This window comes from Rattus norvegicus, chromosome 2, assembly GCF_036323735.1.
Source record: "Rattus norvegicus strain BN/NHsdMcwi chromosome 2, GRCr8, whole genome shotgun sequence".
Classification (NCBI taxonomy): Eukaryota; Metazoa; Chordata; class Mammalia; order Rodentia; family Muridae; genus Rattus; species Rattus norvegicus.
The window spans coordinates 176896877-176919300 of NC_086020.1; the positions used below are offsets into that span (position 1 = coordinate 176896877).

The following is a 22424-nucleotide window of genomic DNA, read 5'->3' on the forward strand; positions in this document are numbered from 1 at the left end:
GACCAACTGGTTAGAACAGCAGTGGTCTGCAAAGACTGGAGTACTGGGCTACCTTTAGCAGCCTCGATAGCATTCCTTTCTTGACTACCATTCTCAGACTAATCTGTTGGAATCTATTCGTTTAGCATACCACTAGGACCCATGAACCCAAAAGCTAATCAGGTCATCAGATAGCATCTAAGGCGTACATGAAAGCGTCCCCCATCTCCATGTAAGGACCTTGCTGATATACTCATTAATTTTACTTTGTTTTCTTTGTTTTTGTTTTTCAGGACAGGATTTCTCTGCATAGCCTTGGAGGTTCTGAAACTAGCTCTGTAGACCAGGCTGACCTCAAACTCAGAACGATCCGCCTGCCTCTGCTTCCCAAGTGCCGAGATTAAAGGTGTGTGCCACCAGCCCACCGACTGATTTTAGACTTGCCTTGATGTATGACTTTTTTTTTTTATTTACTTATTTTATGTATATGGATACACTACAGCTGTTTTCAGACACACCAGAAGAGGGCACTGGATCCCATTACAGATGGTTGTGAGCCACCATGTGGTTGCTGGGATTTGAACTCAGGACCTCTGGAAGGGCAGTCAGTGCTCTTAACCGCTGAGCCATCTCTCCAGCCCCTGAAGTATGACTTTCTGGGAAACCATGAGACTACTTCCATGCTGGTCTATGGGAGTTGGGGTAACCTAATCCTTGTCCCTGGGCCATGGTCATGCATTGTGGCTCCAGAATAAGTCATCTCTTAGTCCCCCCCCAAACAAGCAAATAAACAAATCCATAAACAACAATAAAACCATCTAAGTATATTTTCCCGGAAATTTTGGGTTTCTGCGCTCTTCTGCTGAAGCTTCTTCCTGCTTCCAGAAGCCACTTCTCTGCCGCACGTGTGCTCGATGCACCTGCATTGCTGGACATTGCTGGCCTAAGTCAAAAGGCATCTCTTTCTCCTGTCCTCGTCTCCATCTCCCATCTCCCGAAAGCTGCCAAGAGGTACAGCTTGCATTACGAATGGTTTCCCTTGCAAACACTAAGCTCTAATAAAATTCTCCTCAGAGCTGATTTTATAAAACTTTCAGAATCAGAAGTCAGGCTGGGCTGCATAGTTTGATGTTAGCCTAGACTATACAGTAAGATCTTATCTCTAATTAAATAAATTGAGTTAGTCTTCAATCTCCTGGTCCACTTTACCCCAGGCAGAATGTCTCCCAGCACCAAGAACTTTATCCCAGCACAGCTGATGTCCTCACTCATTTCCAGTCTTTTTTTTTTTTTTGGAACTGGGGACCGAACCCAGGGCCTTGCGCTTCCTAGGCAAGCGCTCTACCACTGAGCTAAATCCCCAACCCCCCCCCCAGTCTTTTTTTTTTAATTTTGTTCATTTATTATAATACATATTATAAGTACACCGTAGCTGTCTTCAGACACACCAGAAGAGGGCATCAGATCTCTTTACAGATGGTTGTAAGCCACCATGTGGTTGCTGGGAATTGAACTCAGAACCTCTGGAAGAGCAGTTGGGGCTCTCAACCACTGAGCCATCTCTCCAGCCCCTCATTTCCAGTCTTAACCAGCTCTTACCCTTTCGTTAAGGAATATTTTTGCAGGACTGTACAGATGCACATCTCAGCCCTGGCGAGGGTTGGGGCAGAGGCAAGCAGATCTCTCTGAGTTCCTGCATAACCTGGTCTGCCAGGGGCTACACAGAGAAACCCTGTGAAAGAAAGAAAAAGAGAGAGAGAGAGAGAGAGAGAGAGAGAGAGAGAGAGAGAGAAAGAAAGAGAGAGAGAGAGAGGGAGGGAGGAAGGAAGAAAAAAAGGGAAGAAAGAGAAACATTTTCTGTTTCTTCCTACCACTCTCTTATTTGTTTGTTTGTTTGTTTAAGACTAATTTTCACTATGTAGTGCTGGCTGTCCTAGAACTCACTATGTAGACTGGGATGATCTTTAACTCACAGGAATCCTGACTGCCTCTGCTTCCTGATCCAAGGTATATGCCATCAAGCAACTATAGTTTTATATATATACATATATACGTATATGTGTATATGTATGTGCATGTATATATGTATATGTATGTGTTTATATATGTGTGTGTATATGTGTATATGTATGTGCATGTATATATGTATATGTATGTGTTATATATGTGTTTATATATATGTGTGTATATATGTGTATATGTATGTGCATGTATATATGTATGTGTATGTGTTTATATGTGTGTGTGTGTATATGTATATATATATTTGCAGCTCTTGTGTAGTATACTTGCTTGGAGGCCAGAAGAGGCCATAGACTCTTTGGACCTGGAGTCACAGAGAACTGTGAACTACCATGTGACTGCTGAGACTAGAACCTAGGTCTCCTAGAAGAGCAGCCGTATTTCCACTTCCGGTACCTCTCTAGCTCCCTAGTGTTTTCGTGTTTGTCTGTCTGTTTTAAAGACTTTTTTATTCCCAAACCCTCCTCTCATGCATGTGTGTGTGTGTGTGTGTGTGTGTGTGTGTGTTTGCACATGTACACCACAGTACACATATGTGTGTAAGTGTGGGAGTCAGAAGACAATATGTAGTAGTCTGTTCTCCTTCCAGCATGTGAGTCTCAGGGATTAAACTCAGGTCAGCAGGGTTGGGAGTACTCACAAACTGAGCCGCTTCTGGGGATGCGGCTTGGGAGTGATAGGTTTAAAGGCTCTGGAGAACTGGTTCAGTGGTTAAGAGCACGGTTGCTCTTCCAGAGGATCTATCTGGATCCCATTCTAGCACCCACATGGCAGTGACAATTGGTTCCTGGGGAATCTGATGCCCTCCTCTGGCCTCTGAGGACACAGCATTACATTGTGCACAAACATACATGCACACAAAACCAATCATACACACTCAAAAATCAAATCAAATCAAATCAAGAGGCTGTTGGGCCAGCTGTGGCACACAGTCATTTAATCCCAGTCCTCAGAGTCAGTAGCAGGTAGCTGTCTGTGAGGTCCAGGCCAGCCTGGCCTATTTAGTGAGTTCAGGCAAACAGAGCTACAAAGATGTAGCTGACCAGCGGATATTCAAGGTCTGCTTAGCCTGTACAGGCTGAGGAGTTCACACAAAGACCTTGCCTCTAAAACAATTTTTTTTTTTAAATCAAGGAATTGGAAACATAGCTCAAAGGTACTGGCCTGGGTCCCCAGCCTCACCTGCTGGCCAACAAGCATCTGCAACCGAGTTCCAGGGGATATGAAGCTGTCTTTTGGTCTTTGCAGGCTCTTGCACGATCATGGTACACACACATACATGCAGGCACACATAAAAATAAACAAGGGCTGGAGAGATGGCTCAGCAGTTAAGAGCACCGACTGCTCTTCCAGAGGTCCTGAGTTCAATTCCCAGCAACCACATGGTGGCTCACAACCATCTGTAATGGGATCAGATGCCCTCTTCTGGTGTGTCTGAAGACAGCAACAGTGTACTCATATATATAAAATAAATAAATCCTTTAAAAAAATAAAAAAATATAAAAATCTTTTATTTTTCATTATTTTAAGTCTAGGGCTGGAGTACTTGCCTAGCATTTGAGGCCCTGGGATCAGTGCCACATAAAGCAAATAAAACAAAACCCAGCTACCTTTTTTCTTTTTTAACATTAATCACCATCATCATCATCATCATCACTATTATTACTGTCTTAGGGTTTTACTGCTGTGCACAGACACCATGACCAACGCAACTCTTTTTTTTTTTTTTTTTTGGGTTCTTTTTTTTGGAGCTGGGGACCGAACCCAGGGCCTTGTGCTTCCTAGGTAAGCGCTCTACCACTGAGCTAAATCCCCAGCCCCCCCAACGCAACTCTTATAAGAACAATATTTAATTAAGACTGGCTTACAGGTTCAGGGGTTCAGTCCAGTATCATCCAGGCAGGAACATGGCAGCATCCAGGCAGGCATGGTGCAGACAGAGCTGAGAGTTCTACATCTTCATCTGAAGGCTTCTAGCAGAATACTGATTTCCAGGCAGCTAGGATGAGGGTATTAAGCCCATGTCCACAGTGACACACCTACTCCAACAAGGCTACACCTCCTAATAGTGCCACTCCCTGGGTCAAGCGTATACAAACCATCATTAATTATTACTAATCATTATTATTAGCAGAGTCTCTCTACATAGCTCTGGCTGTCCAAGAACTCGTGTGTAGACCAGACTGGCCTCAAACGCACAGATCTCCCTGTTTTTCTGCTTTACTGAGATGTGGGCCAGCACGCTTGGTTTTAAGATGTATTTTTATTATGTGTATACTCACTCAGTCTGGTGTCCCTGGAGTTATCAGCAGCTGTGAGATACAGGATGTGGATGCTACCCCGTCCTCTGGAAGGGCAGGAAATACTCTTAACTGCTGAGCCATCTCTCCAGCACCCCCCACCCCCACGCACCCTGCTTTTAAAAATACCATAGAAGACAAATTCCAGATCAGGAATTTACTCAGTATCCCTGACACAGTGTATCCATCTTTAACTAACACTAGTATGCCAGTCCTGGTGGATCACCCCTGTAATCTCACTGAGAGGCTGAGGCAGCAGGATGGTCGAACGTCCAAGGCCAGGCAGAACAGGGTAGAAACACCCTGTCTCGAAAATTAAAACCAAAATAATCCCTACTCATAAAAGAGTTTTAGGTTCCTACAACTGTGGGAGCAGCAAGATGCCCTCCAGGAATGGGAAAAGGGAGAGGCACTGCCCAGAGATGATGTCAGGCTGCAAGGCCTCTTGAATAATTCACAAGGACAGTGTAGCCTCAGGAAGGTTGGTACGCAGCCAGGACACCAAAAACAAGTGGGAGGTAAATGAACACTGCCCCACAGGGGCAGTTTCTGGAGATTTGATGCTGTGGTTCCCTAAGGAGTAAACTCTGGAATCTTGATTTGAGCTTACAGGGTAAGCTCACTGTGCAAACCCAATCGCCCCTCCTAACCTATTAGCAGAGTTTGGTCCTACAGACACAGTGCTGCATAAGCCACCCACCCTTGCCTCAACCCTTGCCTGGGTAGTCTACACAGTAGCCCAAGAACAAGCTTAGGCCTCACGTGGGCTTCACTTGTCAGTTAGACAACTCTGTCCCAGGAGAACCAATGAAGAGTAGGAGAAGGCCTGGGATCCCACTTTCTAAGGAGCCTTTATCTCCTTACTAAACTGAAGTCGTAGCCTCCAACTTGGCGTCTGCGCATTTTGGTACTGCAACTCTTAACGCGCAGGCTCAGAGGGGAACACGCCTCGCGCCCCGCCCACCTTACGCTCCCCGGACTCAAGTCTCACGCTCAGCCCGGGCCTCTAGCTACTTCTAGCTTTTATGGACCGCCCCGCTTCGGTTCTCCAGGATGTCCAACCCCACCGGTCCTTTTCCCGCCCCCTCCCCCGACCCCTCCCACGGTCCACACCCCGACTCTACACCTCGCCCCACCCCGCCTCACACCGGGTCCCGGCTCCCGTACAGTGTCCCGCCCACTCGCCTTTCGACTGCTGTGATTTCCTTTAGCCTCCGGTTGGGGCTGCTGTTTCTCCGATTAGATCTCAGGCTGAATTAATTGATACTAGGTTTGGTATCTTAATTTTCTTTCCCGCATTTGCACGGAACCATCCTGTTATTATCAGTTGCTGTGCTAGTTAGTTTTTGTCACTTTGACACAAATCTAGACATCTGGGAAGAGAGATTCTCATCTAAGGAATCGTATTTTTGATTTTTGGTTGGTATGAGAAGATCCAGCGCACTGTGTGGTATTACTACTCTCTACCCCTGGACAGGTAGGTGGTCCTAGGTTTAAGTAAGAGGCGGAGCAAACCATAGGGCACAGTCATCATTCCAGTTTCTACTTTAAGCGCCTAACCTGACTTTCCTCCGTGATGGATTATGTCTAGGAGTGGTAAAATGAAATGAACCCTTTCCTCCCCAAGTTGCTTTTAGTTATGGTGTGTATCACAGAAGCAAACTAGCATAGTTGCAAAGATACTTGTCACTCTGATATCCACGTGAGTGCACCTGGGGAAATGCACACACATTCAATAACTGAGTAAATACAACAGGACATAAATTTAATTTTTAAAAGGGGTGTGTGTGTGTGTGTGTGAAAGGTGGGCCAGATGGCTCAACCATTGCTGGAACACATTGTAAACACAGAAGGAAAAACAAACTCTAGAAAGTTGTCTTCTGACCTCCACACACATGTTATCATCCTCCTGCCCCACCAAAAACACAATAAACCATGATCTGGGCATGGTTATGCAAGTCTTTAATCTCAGCACTTATAGGCAGGCAGATCTCTCTGAGTTCGAGGCTAACCTGATTTACTGAGCCTGTTCTAGTCCAGGCTACATAGTGAAAAAACAATTTTTTTTTGACAGGGTTTCTCTGTGTCACCCTGGCTATCCTGGAACTCACTCTGTATAACAGGCTGACCTCGAATTCAGAGACCCACCTGCCTCAGCTTCCTGAGCACTGGGATTAAAGGTGTGTGCCACCACTGGCCAGGCCAACAATCAAGTTCCTACTGAAACAAAATTAGGCTCTGCCTAAGATTAGCAGCAACTCACAGATAGACGTAGATCCTCACACAACCGATGGCAATTGCTGTAAGCTAGACATAAGAGCTATATGGGGCTATGAGTTTATATCACAGGATGGTTTATTTTGGGTTTTTGTGTATATGTGTCACTAGAGAAAGTGACATCTGACACATTGGGTGTTATATCACACTTCTGCAATCTCAGCACTTGGAGACAAAGCCACAGAGATTATTACAAGTTCCAGGCTAGGCTGGACTACAGTGAGACCCTAATTCAAGAAAGAAGAAAAACAACTAAATATAAAAACAAAATTTGGGGCTGGGGATTTAGCTCAGTGGTAGAGCGCTTACCTAGGAAGCGCAAGGCCCTGGGTTCGGTCCCCAGCTCCGAAAAAAAGAACCAAAAAAAAAAAAAAAAACAAAATTTAAAAAAAAAAAAAAAAACAGGGGCTGGAGAGATGGCTCAGTGGTTAAGAGCACCGACCTGCTCTTCCAGAGGTCCTGAGTTCAATTCCCAGCAACCACATGGTGGCTCACAACCATCTGTAATGTGATCTGATGCCTTCTTCTGGTGTGTCTGAAGACAGTGACAATATATCCACATCCATTAAATAAATAAATAAATCTTAAAAAAAAAACAGACCACAAAACTACTAAGTATACCCCTAGCTTAGACACTGGAGTTGAAAGACCCATTCTGCCTAGTGTGGTGGCACAGGCCTTTAATTCCAGTGCTCGGGAGGTAGACAGAGGCAGGCTCTGTGAGCTCAGGGCACTGTGCTTTATATAGTGAGTTCCAGGATAGCCAGAGCTAATAGTGACATCTAGCCTCCAAACAACAGCAAAGAAAGAAACAACAGAAAAGAAAAGAAATGAGAAGAAAAGAAAGGACCCATTCTGGGTTGGCCCACAAAGTCTATTTGATTCCCTCTTATACTCTTACTCTGGGTTTATGTACAGCTAATAGCACTGCTGTTTTTCCAGGGGACCTGGGTTCAACTCTCAGAACCTACATGGTGCCTCACAACTGTCTGTAACTCCAGTGGATCCAACATCCTCTTTCCTCTCTGTGGCCCCAGGCATTCACATGGTGTACAGACATACATGTAGGCAAAACACCCATACACACAAAAATAATAAATAAAGCCTAGTGTTAAGGAAATAAAGACATGGGCTGGAGAGATGGCTCAGCGGTTAAGAGCACTGACTGCTCTTCCAGAGGTCCTGAGTTCAAATCCCAGCAACCACATGGTGGCTCACAACCATCTGTAACAGGATGCTCTCTTCTGAAATATCTGAAGAGAACTACAGTATACTAACATATAAATAAAATAAATAAATCTTAAAAAAGGAAATAAAGAGATAAAACAGTTAAGTATAAATACACACTTCAAAACTCAGCTCTGAGGGGCTGGGGATTTAGCTCAGTGGTAGAGCGCTTGCCTAGCAAGCGCAAGGCCCTGGGTTTGGTCCCCAGCTCCGAAAAAAAAGAACCCAAAAAAATAAAAAAAAGAAGTATGGACTATCACCACTCTGCCAGAGCTGAGTTTTTTTTTTTTTTTTTTTTTTTGGTTCTTTTTTTCGGAGCTGGGGACCAAACCCAGGGCCTTGCGCTTGCTAGGCAAGCGCTCTACCACTGAGCTAAATCCCCAACCCCAAGTCCATACTTCTTTTTTTTTTTTTAAAGATTTATTCATTTATTATTTATAAGTACACTGTAAGTATCTTCAGACACACCAGAAGGGGGCATCAGATCTCTTTACAGATGGTTGTGAGCCACCATGTGGTTGCTGGGAATTGAACTCAGGACCTCTGGAAGAGCAGTCGGGTGCTCTTAACCGCTGAGCCATCTCTCCAGCCCAAGTCCATACTTCCAAAAGTCCATACCCGGCACTCAAGAGGCAAGGCAGGTGGATTTGAGTTCAAGGCCAGCCTAGTCTACAGAGCAATTTCAGGAATAGCCAGGGCTACACAGAGAAACCTGTCTAAAAAAGAAAAGGAAAAAGAAAAGAAAAAGGAAGAAGAAAGAAAAGAAAAAGAAAGAGAAATCAGCTCTGGCTAGAGATGTCAGAGTGCTTGTTGTGTGTTATGTATTAAGGCCACAAACACACAACTGGGGAATTGTGGATGAATGAAATAGACGGAAATCAGTCCCACTTCCTGGAAATCAGGAAGTCTTAAAAGGGTGGATACAGACAGCCGTAGTCATACAGTAGTTAAGTTTACTATAACAACCCGGCACTAATCCCTGTGACATAATAGATACTGAAAGGCTGTGAGGCTGCCTAGAACAAGTCAGACGTTTCCTTGAAGGTTTCCCACATAAACACTGGCCTGCTTACTTGCAACAATCGTGTGCAGTTCTATCATAACCACACCTAGTTGCTCTTCATCTCACAATAGCCCTAGGAGGCGGCTTGATCCCTCCTCATGGATAAGGAGCAGGCTTAGAGGAATTGATTTACTGAGTCTTAACATGATAAACAAACAGTACACCGTTGTGAGTTGCCAGGATTCAAATCAATGCATCTCGTAGAAACTATGCTTCAATACTGCCAGAGCAGTAATCAACTTTTTGAAGGTTATGTGATAAAGACTTCAGTGTCGTGATTATAAAAGCCTCATTCAACAAGCATAACGCTCCTGATTCTAATTACATGCTTCACTTGGCTTATCTTGCTAACTCTAGTAATGCCTCTGTGAGGTTGTGCTAGTGTCTGTGTTGGGCAAGTGTGGAAACAGGCTTAGAAACCTGGAATTAGTCAGATCATATGGTATGTGTCACTGCTAATAAATCTTATTTGATGTGATTTACAAAGAAACCTCAAGGACAGCTCTCTTTTTGTGTCCACCAAAGATAGACAGCATTTTCCAGTTTCTTTTTTTTCCCCCCTCCGGAAGCTGAGGAACGAACCCAGGGACCTGTGCTTGCTAGGCAAGTGCTCTACCACTGAGCTAAATTCCCAACCCTCCAGTTTCTTGTCAGGAAAGATGAGTAGCTTTCTAGCCAGCATCCGATGATGACACAAAGGAATGTAGAAAGGGCCAGTGAGGACTGACTACTCCTCCCTCAGGCCTGCTATCCAGAGCGAGACAGACAGCAGCTCCCTGCAGTTCATTGGAACTGCTGCCACCAGCTGTCTGAGAAGGGTCCTTTTTCCTCTCAAGGAGTCCTGTGAGTGCACCTGTCAACATTTCTGTCTGTCTTCATCTGTAACTCTGTAAGTATCTGACTCATGTGTCTCACTAGTCTCTTTAGAGCAAAGATTGTGTATATGTGAGGGTTTGTCGTTTTTCATGATAGGGTTTATCTGTGTAATAACCCTGGTTGTCCTGGAAATTGCTCTGTAGACCAGGCTGGCCTTGAACTCGAAGGGATCCCCCTGCCTCCTCCTCCCAAGTGCCAAATTTAAAGGCATGTGCCACCACTGCCAGGCTGTATGTGGGGTCTTTTAAATTTTGTTTTTATTTTTAAATTATATCTGTGTGACGGTATGTGCATGTGAATACAGTGTCCCTTAGAGGCTAGAAATCCTCTCTGTCTTGGATTTAGGAGCCTCTACTCAGCTGTTCATAAAATCCTTGTTAGAATTCTCTTCCTAAAGCTGTCATCCTTTAAGCCTCCCAAAACCTCACAGGGTATACAATGAATGAACAGCCTGGACGGATCCAGCTGCCCATCACAAATATGGCTTCGATTGCCTCACTTCCAGCATCACGTGACTGGTTTAGTCATCACGTGACTCTGTCCTCCCCTTTAAGCCGGAATTGCTGTGCTAGTCCGGCTCCAATAGATATGGTATCTGTCAATATACTTGTTTTATTTGGTAGATCTTCTAACTCTCCAAGACTCTGAAACTGCTACAATCTTCTTATCCACTGATCCTGAGGAGCTCAAGTTCTCAAGATCTTCCAGAGGTAAGGAAGCAGGGCTACAATTTGCCTGGTCAGTCTTGCTTCTGGAATTCTGCCCATCCAGATTAGGGAATTCAGTGAGTTCAGATTTTATTTTTTTAATTCAGGGCATCATGCTCTTGGAGTAAAGCACGGGTGGAGGGAGGACTGAAGGCTGAAATGGATGTGGGGGAAAGAGTGAAGAGAGCCCTCTTTGGAGTGGGCAACCGAGTAAAAGCAAGACCCCTCCAGTGTCTAAGGACATTGTCTGGTCACTAATAAAGGTGGGAGCCCATGCTGTAAACATCCACAGGCGGCTAAACTCTGGCCAGGAGAGTGGTCGCAGGATAGAGAGTCTTACATTCATTTCCTCATTTCCTTCTCAGAAGCGTCCTGGTGTCATGGCTGCCAGGTTCATAGGACTCTTCCTATTTCAGGCCATATCTTGGGCATATGGTGAGTCGAGGATGGGGATGGAGGCATGACGGTGTTTCCTTCCCCATAGTCCTCTGGGGCCTTTCACTATGATGGTGGACTTTCAGTAGGGACTCTGTAAGGCCCTTAGAGTGCCTGAGACATCTTTGGGCACAAGGAGTACAGGGGAAGGATTTATTTATTTTTATTTATTTTTATTTTTTTATTTTTATTTTTTCGGAGCTGGGGACCAAACCCAGGGCCTTGTGCTTGCTAGGCAAGCGCTCTACCACTGAGCTAAATCCCCGTCCCCTTATTTTTTTTTTTTTTAATTGTTGTTCAGACTCCTTAACTAGCATGCTCAGTCCCCCATAAACCTACTTTGATGCTTGCCTGTGCTTGTGCCCTGCTTTCTAGGTGCCCAACCCTGCATCCCCAAAAGTTTTGGCTACAGCTCAGTGGTCTGTGTCTGCAATGCAACGTACTGTGACTCTCTTGACCCCCTGACCTTACCGGCTCTGGGTACCTTCAGCCGTTATGAGAGTACTCGAAGCGGACGTCGGATGGAGCTGAGTACCGGGTCCATCCAGGCCAACCGCACTGGCACAGGTAGCCCCTTTATCTGCCCCTCCAAACCTGGACCCCAAAGTCACAGTAGTGATAGTGATCTGGACTGATTTCCCCCTTCTTCTTCCAGGGCTCCTACTAACCTTGCAGCCAGAAGAGAAGTTCCAGAAAGTGAAAGGATTTGGAGGTGCCATGACAGATGCCACTGCGCTCAACATCCTTGCCTTGTCCCCCCCGGCTCAGAAACTGCTACTCAAGTCCTACTTCTCTAGCGAAGGTGAGAAAGGGCGGAGCAGGATGGCACACTGTAATGTATGCCCTTCTTTATAGCCTGGCTTTATTTCAGTTTTTTTTTTTTTTTCTTTTTTTCGGAGCTGGGGATCGAACCCAGGGCCTTGTGCTTGTTAGGCAAGCGCTCTACCACTGAGCTAAATCCCCAACCCCTCAGTTTTTTTTTTTTTTAAATTACATTTTATTATCTGTTGTATGTGCTGTGCATGAGTGAGGAGGTCAGAGGACAATTTGCAGGTGTCCTCTGTCTCCTTCCACCATTTGGATCATGATTCAGGTCTTGCAGGCTTGGCAGGAAAAACTCTTACCCTACCCACTGAGCTGTCTTGCCAGGCTTTTTGCTCTCGCTTCCATATTTCCCCCTGACATTTGCCTCCCTTCCTTTTCTTCTCCCCTCTCCTCTCAGTCCCTCTTTGAGTGAGTCTCATGTATTCAAGACTCAAATCTACTGCAGTCAGTGATATCAGACTTTGAACTTCTGACCCTCCGGCGTCACGTTTCCCGAATGCTGGAGTTCCCCTGTTTTATACAGTGTTGGAGCGCAGACTCAGGCTTCATGCACCCCTGGCAAGCATTCAGCCCCCTGAACTACATCCCCAGCCTGCCTCTGTTTTCCCCTCTTTCTCTTTGTCCCCTTCCTCCCTTACTTTCTGTAGATCAGGCTTCCCTCGAATACTGTGTAGCCATGACTAGCCTTGGACTCTTAGTTTTCTAAGGGCTGGGATTACAAGCAGATGCCACCAAGTGTACCTGACTCAGTGCCACTGATTCTCCACAATTCCACACCTAGACCCTGGCTCTGAATGAGACTCTGTGGAGGACAACTGATTCAAGCCAGTTTTCATACTCGCCTTATTTTATTTTATTTTATTTATTATGAGACAGGGCCTTGCCTTGTAGCCCCGGTTGGCTTGCTCACATTGATCCGGCTGCCTCAGCCTCTGGAGGGATGGGATTCCAGGCGTGGTGCCACCACGCTCGCTTCATACTCTCCTATTGATTCAGACCTCCCTATCTGGGCCATCCTTTCCTGCAGGCATTGAGTATAACATCATCCGGGTACCCATGGCCAGTTGTGACTTCTCCATCCGCATCTACACCTATGCTGACACCCCTAATGACTTCCAGTTATCCAACTTCAGCCTCCCGGAGGAAGACACCAAGCTCAAGGTGGGCATTCCAGTTGCTTCAGCCCTGTTGGTATTGCTGTCTTGGGGCTGGGAAGGTCCAGGTTAGAGCTGTCTAGAGCAATGTGGAACCTTCTACAGCCTATCTGACTTGGGGGTAAGAGGGTGGGGGCTGATGGTTGGACCTGATACACTGGTTGAACTAGTATGTGTTCCAGCTCTGGGTGTCTCTCTCTTGACTGTTTGTCTCCAGATACCCCTGATTCACCGAGCCCTGAAGATGTCCCCACGCCCCATTTCACTCTTTGCCAGTCCCTGGACATCACCCACTTGGCTCAAGACCAATGGAGCAGTGAATGGGAAAGGGTCACTCAAGGGTCACCCAGGGGATATCTATCACGAGGCCTGGGCCAATTACTTTGTCAAGTAAGGGATCCTCAGGGCCATGGGGTCTGGACCAGTCTCCCTTTTGGACACCTTAGTCTGCATTGTACCCCTTGACCTGCTCCACTTCCAGCTTGACCTCTGGCTCCTTTTTTCAACATTCCCTGCCTTTCAGTTTGTAGTTTTACCTATCGCCCATGTCTTGTCCACTTTCTTGGCCTTGATCACTCATGCCCTTTCTCTCTTGCCAGGTTTCTGGATGCTTATGCTACACACAACATCAAATTCTGGGCAGTGACAGCGGAGAATGAACCCTCTGCAGGGCTCTTCACTGGGTACCCCTTCCAATGCCTGGGCTTCACTGCTGAACATCAGAGAGACTTTATTTCCCATGATCTAGGGCCAGCCCTTGCCAACAGTTCTCATGATGTGAAGCTACTCATACTGGATGATCAGCGGCTGCTGCTACCCCGCTGGGCACAGGTGGTAAGCGCTATAACTTCCCAGGGTGTCCCAGTGGACTCCAAATCCATCCTTCAAAATGACTGCCTGCAATTTTAGAGTACTTTCCCTGGTGTCAGGGTTGAGGTAGGGTCTTGACTATATAAATGAGGCTGGCCTTAAAGTTGTGGGCATGTTCCTAACTCGTAAGTGCTGGGCCTATAGGCATCCACCACACCTGACTTCTGGTTTGTTTAGTTTTTTTTTTTTTCCTTTTGCGACAGGATCTCACTAGATAGCTTTGATTGGTCTGGAGTTATATAGACCAAGCTGGCCTTGAAGTCCTAGAGATCTACTTGCCTCTTATCTCCCAAGTGCTGGGATCAAAGTCACATACCATTCATACCTGACCTCTCAGCTCCTTTTTTGTGTACATGTAGGTGTATGCGTGGGCTTTAGCTGACGATTCATCACGAGCAGCTGAGCTTGGTGTATTTTTTCTGCTTTTGTTTTTGAGACCGAGTCTCTCACTGAGCCCCACGGATCCACCTGTCCCTACCTGCCCAGGGCTGGGATTGCAAAGCCTTGCATAGGACACTCTGTTCCTCAGCTGCATGGCAAGAACCTCAGCAGCTCCAATCTGTCACTCCCAGGACACCCTAGGCTGGACCTGGTTGCCCAGGGCATTACCCTGCTCCGGACTTCCAGGGCCCCATGAACCACTGTTGTCAGTGTATCGCCTTCCAGTTGCTCAGTCCTACCACCCGTCTCTCAGGACACGTAGTTCCCCTCTCACAGCCCTCCATGCAGGGCTTATGGTCCGTGGCTCTGGTCCCAATTGCTCCTCCCCTTTCTCTGTGCAGGTGCTCTCTGACCCAGAGGCAGCCAAGTACGTTCATGGCATCGCTGTCCACTGGTATATGGATTTCCTGGCTCCAGCCAAAGCTACTTTAGGAGAGACACACCGCTTGTTCCCCAACATGATGCTCTTTGCTTCAGAGGCCTGCGTGGGCTCCAAGTTCTGGGAGCAGAGTGTTCGGTTAGGCTCCTGGGATCGAGGGATGCAGTACAGTCACAGCATCATTACGGTGAGCCGCCCCGTCTCCCGTCCCAGAGCACACCATCTGAGATCCCTTTGTAATCGCATACCCGCAGGCACACAGGCCTTCCTCCTCGGCTGACTTGCCAGCTTTCTCTCTGAGGCAACTGTGGGATGTCCTGATTCTCTTTTCCTTCACGATCTTCTTCATGTTTGGGACCCTGACAGCCATGTCTGCCTCCAACTTCTCAGCTCCTGAAGTGCCTCCATCTTCTTCACAGTCCTCATCTCAGACACTGAGACAGAGCGGCCCTTCAAATGAACAAAGCACTCCTAGTCCTTCTGTGATCCTGGGCTGTCTTTTCTAGAGATACCCATCTTTACCTTTTTACCCTGGCCTCTACTCTAGAACCTCCTTTACCACGTAACTGGATGGACTGACTGGAACCTTGCCCTGAATCCTGAAGGAGGGCCCAACTGGGTCCGCAACTTCGTTGATAGCCCCATCATTGTCGACATCCCCAAAGACACATTTTACAAGCAGCCCATGTTCTACCATCTCGGCCACTTCAGGTGAGTCGAGTGGGCATCCCATTCCATAGCAGGCCTCTCATCTGTATCAGGCTTACATCATCCCGGGCCATGAGGGAACAGGAATGTTTCTAGGGTGGCAACCCTGGGAGGGGCACCCTCCCTATTTGTTGCACCATATAGGTAGGAAGTGACTAGCTGGCCTCAGAGCCACAGATAATCCCCAGGTGACTGATGTCAGAGTCGTGCTGCAGGAGGACAGGACCAAGGCCCAGCAGCACAGCTGAGGCTCAGACCAGTCTGGCTGTGTTGCCCAGGGAAGCCTGGGGCCCCTGATGATGTCTGTCTTCGCATTCAGCAAGTTCATCCCTGAGGGATCTCAGCGAGTGGGCTTGGTGGCCAGTGAGAAGACCGACTTGGAAACAGTGGCACTGATACGCCCTGATGGCTCTGCAGTTGTGGTCGTGTTAAACCGGTAAGCTGGGTACAAGGGCAGGTCTGGGCCTGAGCAGTGTGAGGTGCTTGGCCTCAGCAGGTTGATTCTTGGCTTTTCTTCTCTCCAGATCGTCTAAGGATGTCCCTCTTACCATCAGTGATCCTGCCCTGGGCTTCATGGAGACCATCTCACCTGGCTACTCCATTCACACTTACCTATGGCGTCGCCAGTGAGGGAGGAGACCCCGAAGCAGGCACCTGGGCTTAGCACGGACATGGAAGGGAAAGTTAGCTCTGTGACTAAAGAAGGCATGGCGGGGCCTGGGTGACCTGACAGTGACACAGGGGCAGGGGCGAGGGTTTGGGTGTCTTATTCGTCTTTCCAGTACGTGCTGTGCATGGGTGGGAGGCCCTAGAGTCCCTCCATTTCCCACGGTTGTAAAGTGTGTGCCGTGTACTAGTTGCCTGTGGAGGCTGAGCCAGGTCCAGGGTGAGTTCATCATCTATGAAGCACAAGATGGGGATGCCTAGGGAAGATGGACCTGTGCAGAGGAGCGAGGTAAGTCAGTCTAAGGGCCGAAGCAGCTTTACAACCCGAGTGCCAGAGGGTAGGCCTGCACCTCCACATTCTCATTGTAGCATCTAAGAATGGCAGCAGCCCCATAAAGAAGAAAATATTTGATCCCAGCTAGTGTAAACAATTTTATTCTGAGGATAGCACCCCATTTTTGGCTGCTCCAACAATGGGGGGACAAAGGGGCATTTGGAATGCATGAATAGAAAAATCAGTCCTGGGAACAAGAACATCAGTCCTCTTCATCCTCCTCAGCCAAGTCCAAGGCCTGTGTGCATGGGGCCCGAGCAGGGCTTGCACGCTGGATGGAAACAATGCCACTGAGCAAGGCATAGCCCACCATGGCTGCCAGCCCTGCCAACACAGATAGAATCTGGGTCCGCCGCCGGTATGGTTCCTCCTCGGTCTCAGGGCCTGCTGGTGTCTGGCATGGAGGCGGTGGCACGTCAGCTAGGAGGCAAGGAGGGAAGGTGAGCGTGGGAGCTGGTCCTGGCCCCAGCCCATTCTCTCCATCTGCTCCTTACTTGCATCCCGGGGAAAGTAGAGGTTGAGGATGTGGGTGCAGTAGACACAGAGGTTCTGCAGCCCCCGAAGGTGGGCCTGCAGCTTCCCACTGGGCAGCTTTGCCTGCAGCAGCAGGACCAAATGGCTAAAAACAAAGGCGTCCAGGGAGGCAGGGCTGGAGAGAGAGAGAAGGGCCAGATGGAAGTGGACAGCTGCACAGAGAGGTCAACATGGTGCAGGAGGAAAGTCTGCTTCAGAGGGGGAGGCTCCAGACAGCAAGGGGTCATCCGGGAAGAGCAGGACACCTAGCTCTGGATTTGGTAGGGGAGCTCCCCAGGTGGCGCCAGCCTGGCCCTGAATGGAGCTCTATCCCAGGGCAGCATAAAGGACACATTGAGTGCTGCCCAGCCCAGCAGTCTCCTCCTGGGCCTGGCTTCTCTCCCACCTCACCCTCCTGTACCACCAAGGAGGTTCTAGCCACACACACAGCCCTCCTGTCACCAGAGCCAGTGTCTGTCCTCAGAACCTCTTGTTCACACCTCAGCCCCTCAGCCCCTCAGCCCAGGATTTGACACCTGAACCTGTATCTTCTTCCAGCATCCATTTATTCCCCCTTGGAGTCAGACTCACGCATCTCCAAAGAAGAACTTCCGAGAGCCCAGACGATGAGAGAGAAGGGTTAGGCACTCCCGAGCCTCCTGATACAGCTGTAGGGAGGACACACGGCATGTGGCTGTGACACTTCCCAATATAGATTCTCATTCCTAGCCGTCACCTTTAGGGTTCATCTCTTTTGTCCCAAAGCTACCTCTTTTTCTAGTTCCTCCTCGCTCTCCAATCTGTGCTCGCCACACAGTAGCTGCAGCCGCTCCATGTGCCGGCGTTGCATGCGGCCAGGCAGGAAGAAGTTGAGGGGAAAGGGCATAGCCTCTGCATACCACTTTCGGGTCACTTCCACATAGTTCTTGGCATCTATCCAAAAAGTATGGATCTGGATTGGGCAGACAGAAAGGAAGACAGAGTCTGAGCCAGTGCAGCTGCCTGACACCGGGCAGGCTACTAAGTCTCCTGGCACTCTGAGTATGTCCCCTTGCAGGCTGGGAGTACTCACTAGCATAGGGAGTAGTTTCTCCTCCAGCAGAGAAATGAAGGCTAAGGTATCTGCTCCTTGTCGAGCTGACAGATCGTAGTCAGCATTATACTTCTGTGGAAGAAATGTCCACTAGGTGAATACTGATTGATTGCAGGGGCGCTTTTTTAGTAGGGAAGGAACAGTAACCCCACACTAGCCTCCAGCACAGTAGAGGTAGAAGAGGGGAGTCTTTCCTGCTGAGGTCTCCTTGCCTCAGCCCAGCCAGTAGCCTGTTGCTGTTGGCAGAAGGCCTGGGCTTTGGAGCCCACTAGCTGTCAAGGTCCTGCACCCACTGGGGGGAGGAAAGAAGGCCTGGCCGCAAAGTGGGAGCAGCTCCCAGAGTTTCCACGGAAAGCTGGCAGTGTGCCCGCTGACAGCAACTTTCTAACAGTAACTTCCTGATCCAGACACCACAGAGCTAGCAAAGTGGAGCTCTCAACTGCAGGCTGGACCTCAGCCCATCTTAGGAATCAGGGGGTGCCATCCTTACCCTTCTTGAACTCAGTAGATTTACACCCAGCCACCCCAAGCCCCAGCTGGTCTCTTATGGCCAAGCTCTTGGCTATGTCTTATACTTCACTCCAAACTCATATGCACCATTACTGTACATTTATTCCACCAGTATTTCCATCGTAGTGTAGCCTACCTTTCCAGGCTTCAGTCTGGTCCTTAGCACCCCCTCCGCAGACTGAGAAAGCTTTGTACCTACACATCCTCTTCAACAGGATTCTTAAATTTTTCCTGAACCTCAGTTTCTCCTTTATGGAAGGAGACAGTAATCTTTTTCTCTCCATGTGGTTGGATTTGGAAATAATTTAGGAAAAAAAACCCTTTGGAAAATGAAAAGGCTGTGTTTATATGCAAGTAACCCAGGTCCTGCCAGAAACATTGGCTTTTATCTGGATCCTGTTTCTCTAGGCCTCTAAGCTTCCATTACTTTCCCAGCTCCCTGGAAAGTAGAAATGAAAAAGAGGATTCTATTTCTGACTGTATGTTCCCTCTTGGAACAACACTGTGAATGCCAGACCTCTTAGAGCAGGCTGCCTGAGCACCCTAGCTTGCAAGTAAAGAACTGTGGTTGGTGAGACGGCTTAGCAGGTTAATGTTCTTGCTGTCAGGCTCAGGGACATGAGTTCCATTCCAGGGGCCCACATAGTAGAAGGATAGGGCTTATTCTACCAAGTTGTCTAGGGTCTCCCCAAGTGTGTCACAGCATGTGTGCACACACACACCCCCAAAACATGAGAAATAAATGTTTATAAAACAAAAATACTTTATTGCTTTGAGAAGTTAAATCGCCTGTCTAACCTCATGGTCAATGACGGAATAACTGAGCTAAGGCTTCCCTCCATTCTCTTGGAATTCTTTAAACATCCCAGCCTTGCACTAAGCTTTGTCCATCCTGAGTCCTACATCCAGCATGACTGAAGAAGATAAATAGCCCTTAGAAATCAGTATCTGGGGTTGGGGATTTAGCTCAGCGGTAGAGCGCTTGCCTAGCGAGCGCAAGGCCCTGGGTTCGGTCCCCAGCTCCGAAAAAAAGAAAAGGGAAAAAAAAAAAAAAAAGGAAATCAATATCTACACCCCATACTCCTTTGACAGGGTCTCATGATATAGCCCAGGCTGGCCTGGAATTCTCCATAGAGCAGGCTGACTTTAACTACAGAGATCTGCCTGCCTCTGCCTTCCAAGTGCTGGGATTAAAGGTGTTTGGTACCACTGCCCAGTGACTTTTATCTTTTTTGAGAGAAGGTCTTATGTGTTCCAGGCTGGCCCCAAACACACTATGTAGCCAAAGATGATTTTAAATTTCTGGTCACCACACTTCTACCAAGTGCTGTGATTATATATTATATAATATTATATATTAGGAATTCCTTTCTGGTCCACCCCAAAGCCAACTGCTGTTCTCTACTCTTCTTTATTTTCCATGTGTCAGCCCGTGTATTTCTCTCCCTCCCTGCCCATTTGATTTCTTGGTCTATCCCACCCCTCAACGCCTTAAGTTTAAAATCTGGTCAACTGCTTATCACAATAACACTGTATTTTTTTTTTCCCCTTTTTCTTTTTTTCGGAGCTGGGGACCGAACCCAGGTCCTTGCGCTTGCTAGGCAAGTGCTCTACCACTGAGCTAAATCCCCAACCCCAACACTGTATTCTTATGCTGCTCCTCGGTGCTCTGGAGCACGCTTATCTTCCTTGGCATGTGCCTGGTGTTCAATAAATAAACATTGCTCTGCACAGGCTGGATTTCTTCCATTGTCAGCCCCCATTCAAGCCACCTACCTCTTTACGAAGGTGGGTGATGATCTTGTGTGGTTCTGTGATGACTTTTCCACTACTGGTTCGAAGAGCAGGCAGAGTCCCTAATATTGAAAAGATATTGAAAAGATCTAGCTTGCCTAGTCATACTGATTTGCCTTACATTCCTGCCTCCTGTTCCTCCCCTTGCACATTCCCTTCCCTACAGGGACACTGTATACCTGAAGGGCTCTGCCAAGGATTGCTGATCTTGTGTACCTTCAGTGGAGCACATGTAAATCTGGTATAGGTCTGCAGGGAAGGAAGCAGAAGGTAGAGAGGCCAGAATATGGCTTCACAAAGAAACCAAGGAAAGAAATAGTGACTCAATAAATTATGTGCTATGATCTATACTTAGCAATTTGATACCAAAAGGAGAGGTGGAAAGAGGGTGCCATTCCCATTTACAGATGGGCAAATGGGACCAGAGAGTTTATGGACATGTTTATATGTCCATATCCAAAATTACACATTAGGAAAATATTTCTACCCTTCTGCCATCTACATTGTAAAACCTATTCACAAAAGCTTTCCCAAATACTCCTCTTCCTGGAAGTACTGACTTACTTTGGCAGTCTCTGTACCGTTCCTACTTTACATCATACACCTGATCGTTTTATTATTTGCTTATACGTTTGCCTCTCTGTAAACAATATTAATATGGGGGTCAAAATTGTATTGCAAGGCGATGTTTTAATGTAAGAAGCATAAGTGGTTTTTATAATCCCGAAGAATGGAGTGAAGCAAGTCTGCCTATTTTTAAAGCTCCTCCTACAGTCTTGCCGTGGGGCTGCCTGATCTAAGAAAACTAAACTCAATAAATTCTTAGTGGAAAAAAGGAAGTGAAGGGGACTGAGAGGGCAGAAATGCTAAGTCTAAGACTACTGAGATCGCTCAGTAGGAGGTTACTCCAAGGTCACACAGCCAATAAATTGACAAGCAATGTCTAAAACCCATCTTCTAAAGCCTTGACCAAGCCTATTTTCACTGTTACACAAATCTATTCTAGGAAATCATAGCGCGAGGCACGGAGACCACGTCGGCCTTTGATTGCCTCAGTTTCTCTCAATACGCTTAAGTTTGGGTTCTAGGCAAAGCTCGAGCACACACTCCAGCTCTCCAGGGATCAGAGGACGCATGCATAATCCCTCACCAGCACGGCCAGACTATCCAGGTCCACCGACGGCAATCCCCAGCCCCCAGACCAGCAGAATAGCTCCATGGGCGCCGCCATCTTGCACATTCTCTGACCCGGAAGCACCCTCTCATAAGCGTCCGCCTTCTCTCGCCAGGAGGAACAGCCCCTGGTCTCTGCCTGTGTAGCCACTCGGAGTTTGAGGTCTAGGGAGGCGTGGCTTCTCGCGGCTGGAGAAGCGGCTGCACTGGAGGAGGTGGAGCATTGCCCTTCTGAGGAGCGCCGAGGGCTCGTCCTGAGGCGGCCCCCGTAAGGCAGCAGGGCTGCGGTCCAGGCGCGCTTGGGAGATTCACGGTGCCTCTGCCGAGCATAGCCACGAACCGCCGGAGACAAGCAGGGCTTGGAAGAGGGGCATCTGGTGCGGCTTAACGGCCTTTGGGGGCTCTTGCCAAACTGCACATGGCCTCGACTACACCGGGACCTCTCAAATCTCTGCCCGGAGCGGACGTTGCGGGGGGGTCCCCCGAGCCGCATGTTTTCCACAGCGCGTTATGTTTGGAGCCGGCTTCGCGCTGCCTGTCGCCATGGAAACAAAACAGGGGCGGTGGCGGCGCCGGAGCTGAGGCCCGGCTGGGGCCGGAGTGGGGGAAGGGGAGGTGCGGCTCGCGGGCTGTCGCCTTCGTAACGGGAACTCCTGGTTGGTCCCAAGCTCCCCTTGGGTTCACCCCGGATAAGGCCTTCCCGCGGTACCCAGTGTACACCAGTCCCACCCTCGCTCCTATCTTCTAGTTTTCTGATCCAGCCTCTGGTGATGATTTTCCTTTTCTGATGGTTTAGATTTCCTCGTCTAGTTCTCGTCGGGCGCTTCCAGACTTCCATTTTTCCCAAGAGTGAGGGAAAATGGAGGAAAAAGTGGACGCACGTCAGGAACACAACACACTGCAATAAAAAGTATCTGCTATGTCACATCAATCGGCCTCATGTCGTGATCCTCTAGGTGCTGTAGCAAGCTAGTTTATGGTCAAAGGATGGTCCACTGCCATCCATTTCCGCCAACTGTGAAATAATGCCGAGTAGTGGCAGGGGATTCTGCCTTTTCCAACCACCGCTTGCAGAAAA

At 48.0% G+C, this 22424-nt stretch overlaps 2 protein-coding genes, 1 long non-coding RNA gene and 1 other non-coding gene across 18 annotated transcripts; 1 reads left to right on the top strand and 3 right to left on the bottom strand.

Moving 5' to 3' along the window:
• Positions 1–424: 424 nt before the first annotated feature.
• LOC102550011 (uncharacterized) lies at positions 425–5393 on the bottom strand. Of its 11 annotated transcripts, none has more exons than XR_010063850.1 (4): positions 5266–5393; positions 4284–4348; positions 3870–4000; positions 425–980 (listed from the first exon to the last, which is right to left on the bottom strand). It is a non-coding gene; the product is annotated as an uncharacterized LOC102550011 (long non-coding RNA). The 11 variants fall into 11 exon arrangements; XR_010063848.1 differs by having other exon boundaries at positions 3870–4079; positions 5266–5376; XR_005501083.2 differs by lacking the exon at positions 5266–5393 and adding an exon at positions 5166–5247.
• Gba1 (glucosylceramidase beta 1) lies at positions 5265–19139 on the top strand. Of its 3 annotated transcripts, none has more exons than XM_063282541.1 (12): positions 5265–5778; positions 10368–10454; positions 10817–10886; positions 11262–11453; positions 11542–11688; positions 12739–12872; positions 13083–13255; positions 13465–13699; positions 14518–14742; positions 15103–15266; positions 15583–15699; positions 15788–19139. In XM_063282541.1, exons 3-12 carry the CDS (start codon positions 10832–10834, stop codon positions 15891–15893), a joined length of 1548 nt encoding a protein of 515 aa, XP_063138611.1. In that variant the 5' UTR covers positions 5265–5778; positions 10368–10454; positions 10817–10831; the 3' UTR covers positions 15894–19139.
• Trnav-aac42 (transfer RNA valine (anticodon AAC) 42) lies at positions 11778–11852 on the bottom strand. Its single transcript has one exon. It is a non-coding gene; the product is annotated as a tRNA-Val (tRNA).
• Positions 16349–22272, bottom strand: Mtx1 (Metaxin 1). Of its 3 annotated transcripts, NM_001399239.1 has the most exons (8): positions 21324–21948; positions 20353–20422; positions 20156–20235; positions 17849–17941; positions 17546–17728; positions 17368–17444; positions 16758–16912; positions 16349–16683 (listed from the first exon to the last, which is right to left on the bottom strand). In NM_001399239.1, exons 1-8 carry the CDS (start codon positions 21837–21839, stop codon positions 16466–16468), a joined length of 1392 nt encoding a protein of 463 aa, NP_001386168.1. In that variant the 5' UTR covers positions 21840–21948; the 3' UTR covers positions 16349–16465. The 3 variants fall into 3 exon arrangements, with proteins under 3 accessions (NP_001386168.1, XP_008759357.1, NP_001094137.1); XM_008761135.3 differs by having other exon boundaries at positions 17546–17941; positions 21324–22272; NM_001100667.2 differs by lacking the exon at positions 17849–17941.
• Between the last annotated feature and the right edge of the window lie 152 nt (positions 22273–22424).

Coding starts and splice junctions, on each gene's coding strand:
- Gba1 (XM_063282541.1), top strand. CDS start 10,832: ATGGCTGCCAGGTTCATAGGACTCTTCCTATTTCAGGCCATATCTTGG. Junction 11,454..11,541: donor GGCCAACCGCACTGGCACAG/GTAGCCCCTTTA, acceptor TTCTTCTTCCAG/GGCTCCTACTAACCTTGCAG. Junction 12,873..13,082: donor AGGAAGACACCAAGCTCAAG/GTGGGCATTCCA, acceptor GTTTGTCTCCAG/ATACCCCTGATTCACCGAGC.
- Mtx1 (XM_008761135.3), bottom strand. CDS start 21,839: ATGCGGCTCGGGGGACCCCCCCGCAACGTCCGCTCCGGGCAGAGATTT. Junction 17,942..20,155: donor TCACCCACCTTCGTAAAGAG/GTAGGTGGCTTG, acceptor TTTCTTCCACAG/AAGTATAATGCTGACTACGA. Junction 17,445..17,545: donor AGGAGGAACTAGAAAAAGAG/GTAGCTTTGGGA, acceptor TCCTCCCTACAG/CTGTATCAGGAGGCTCGGGA.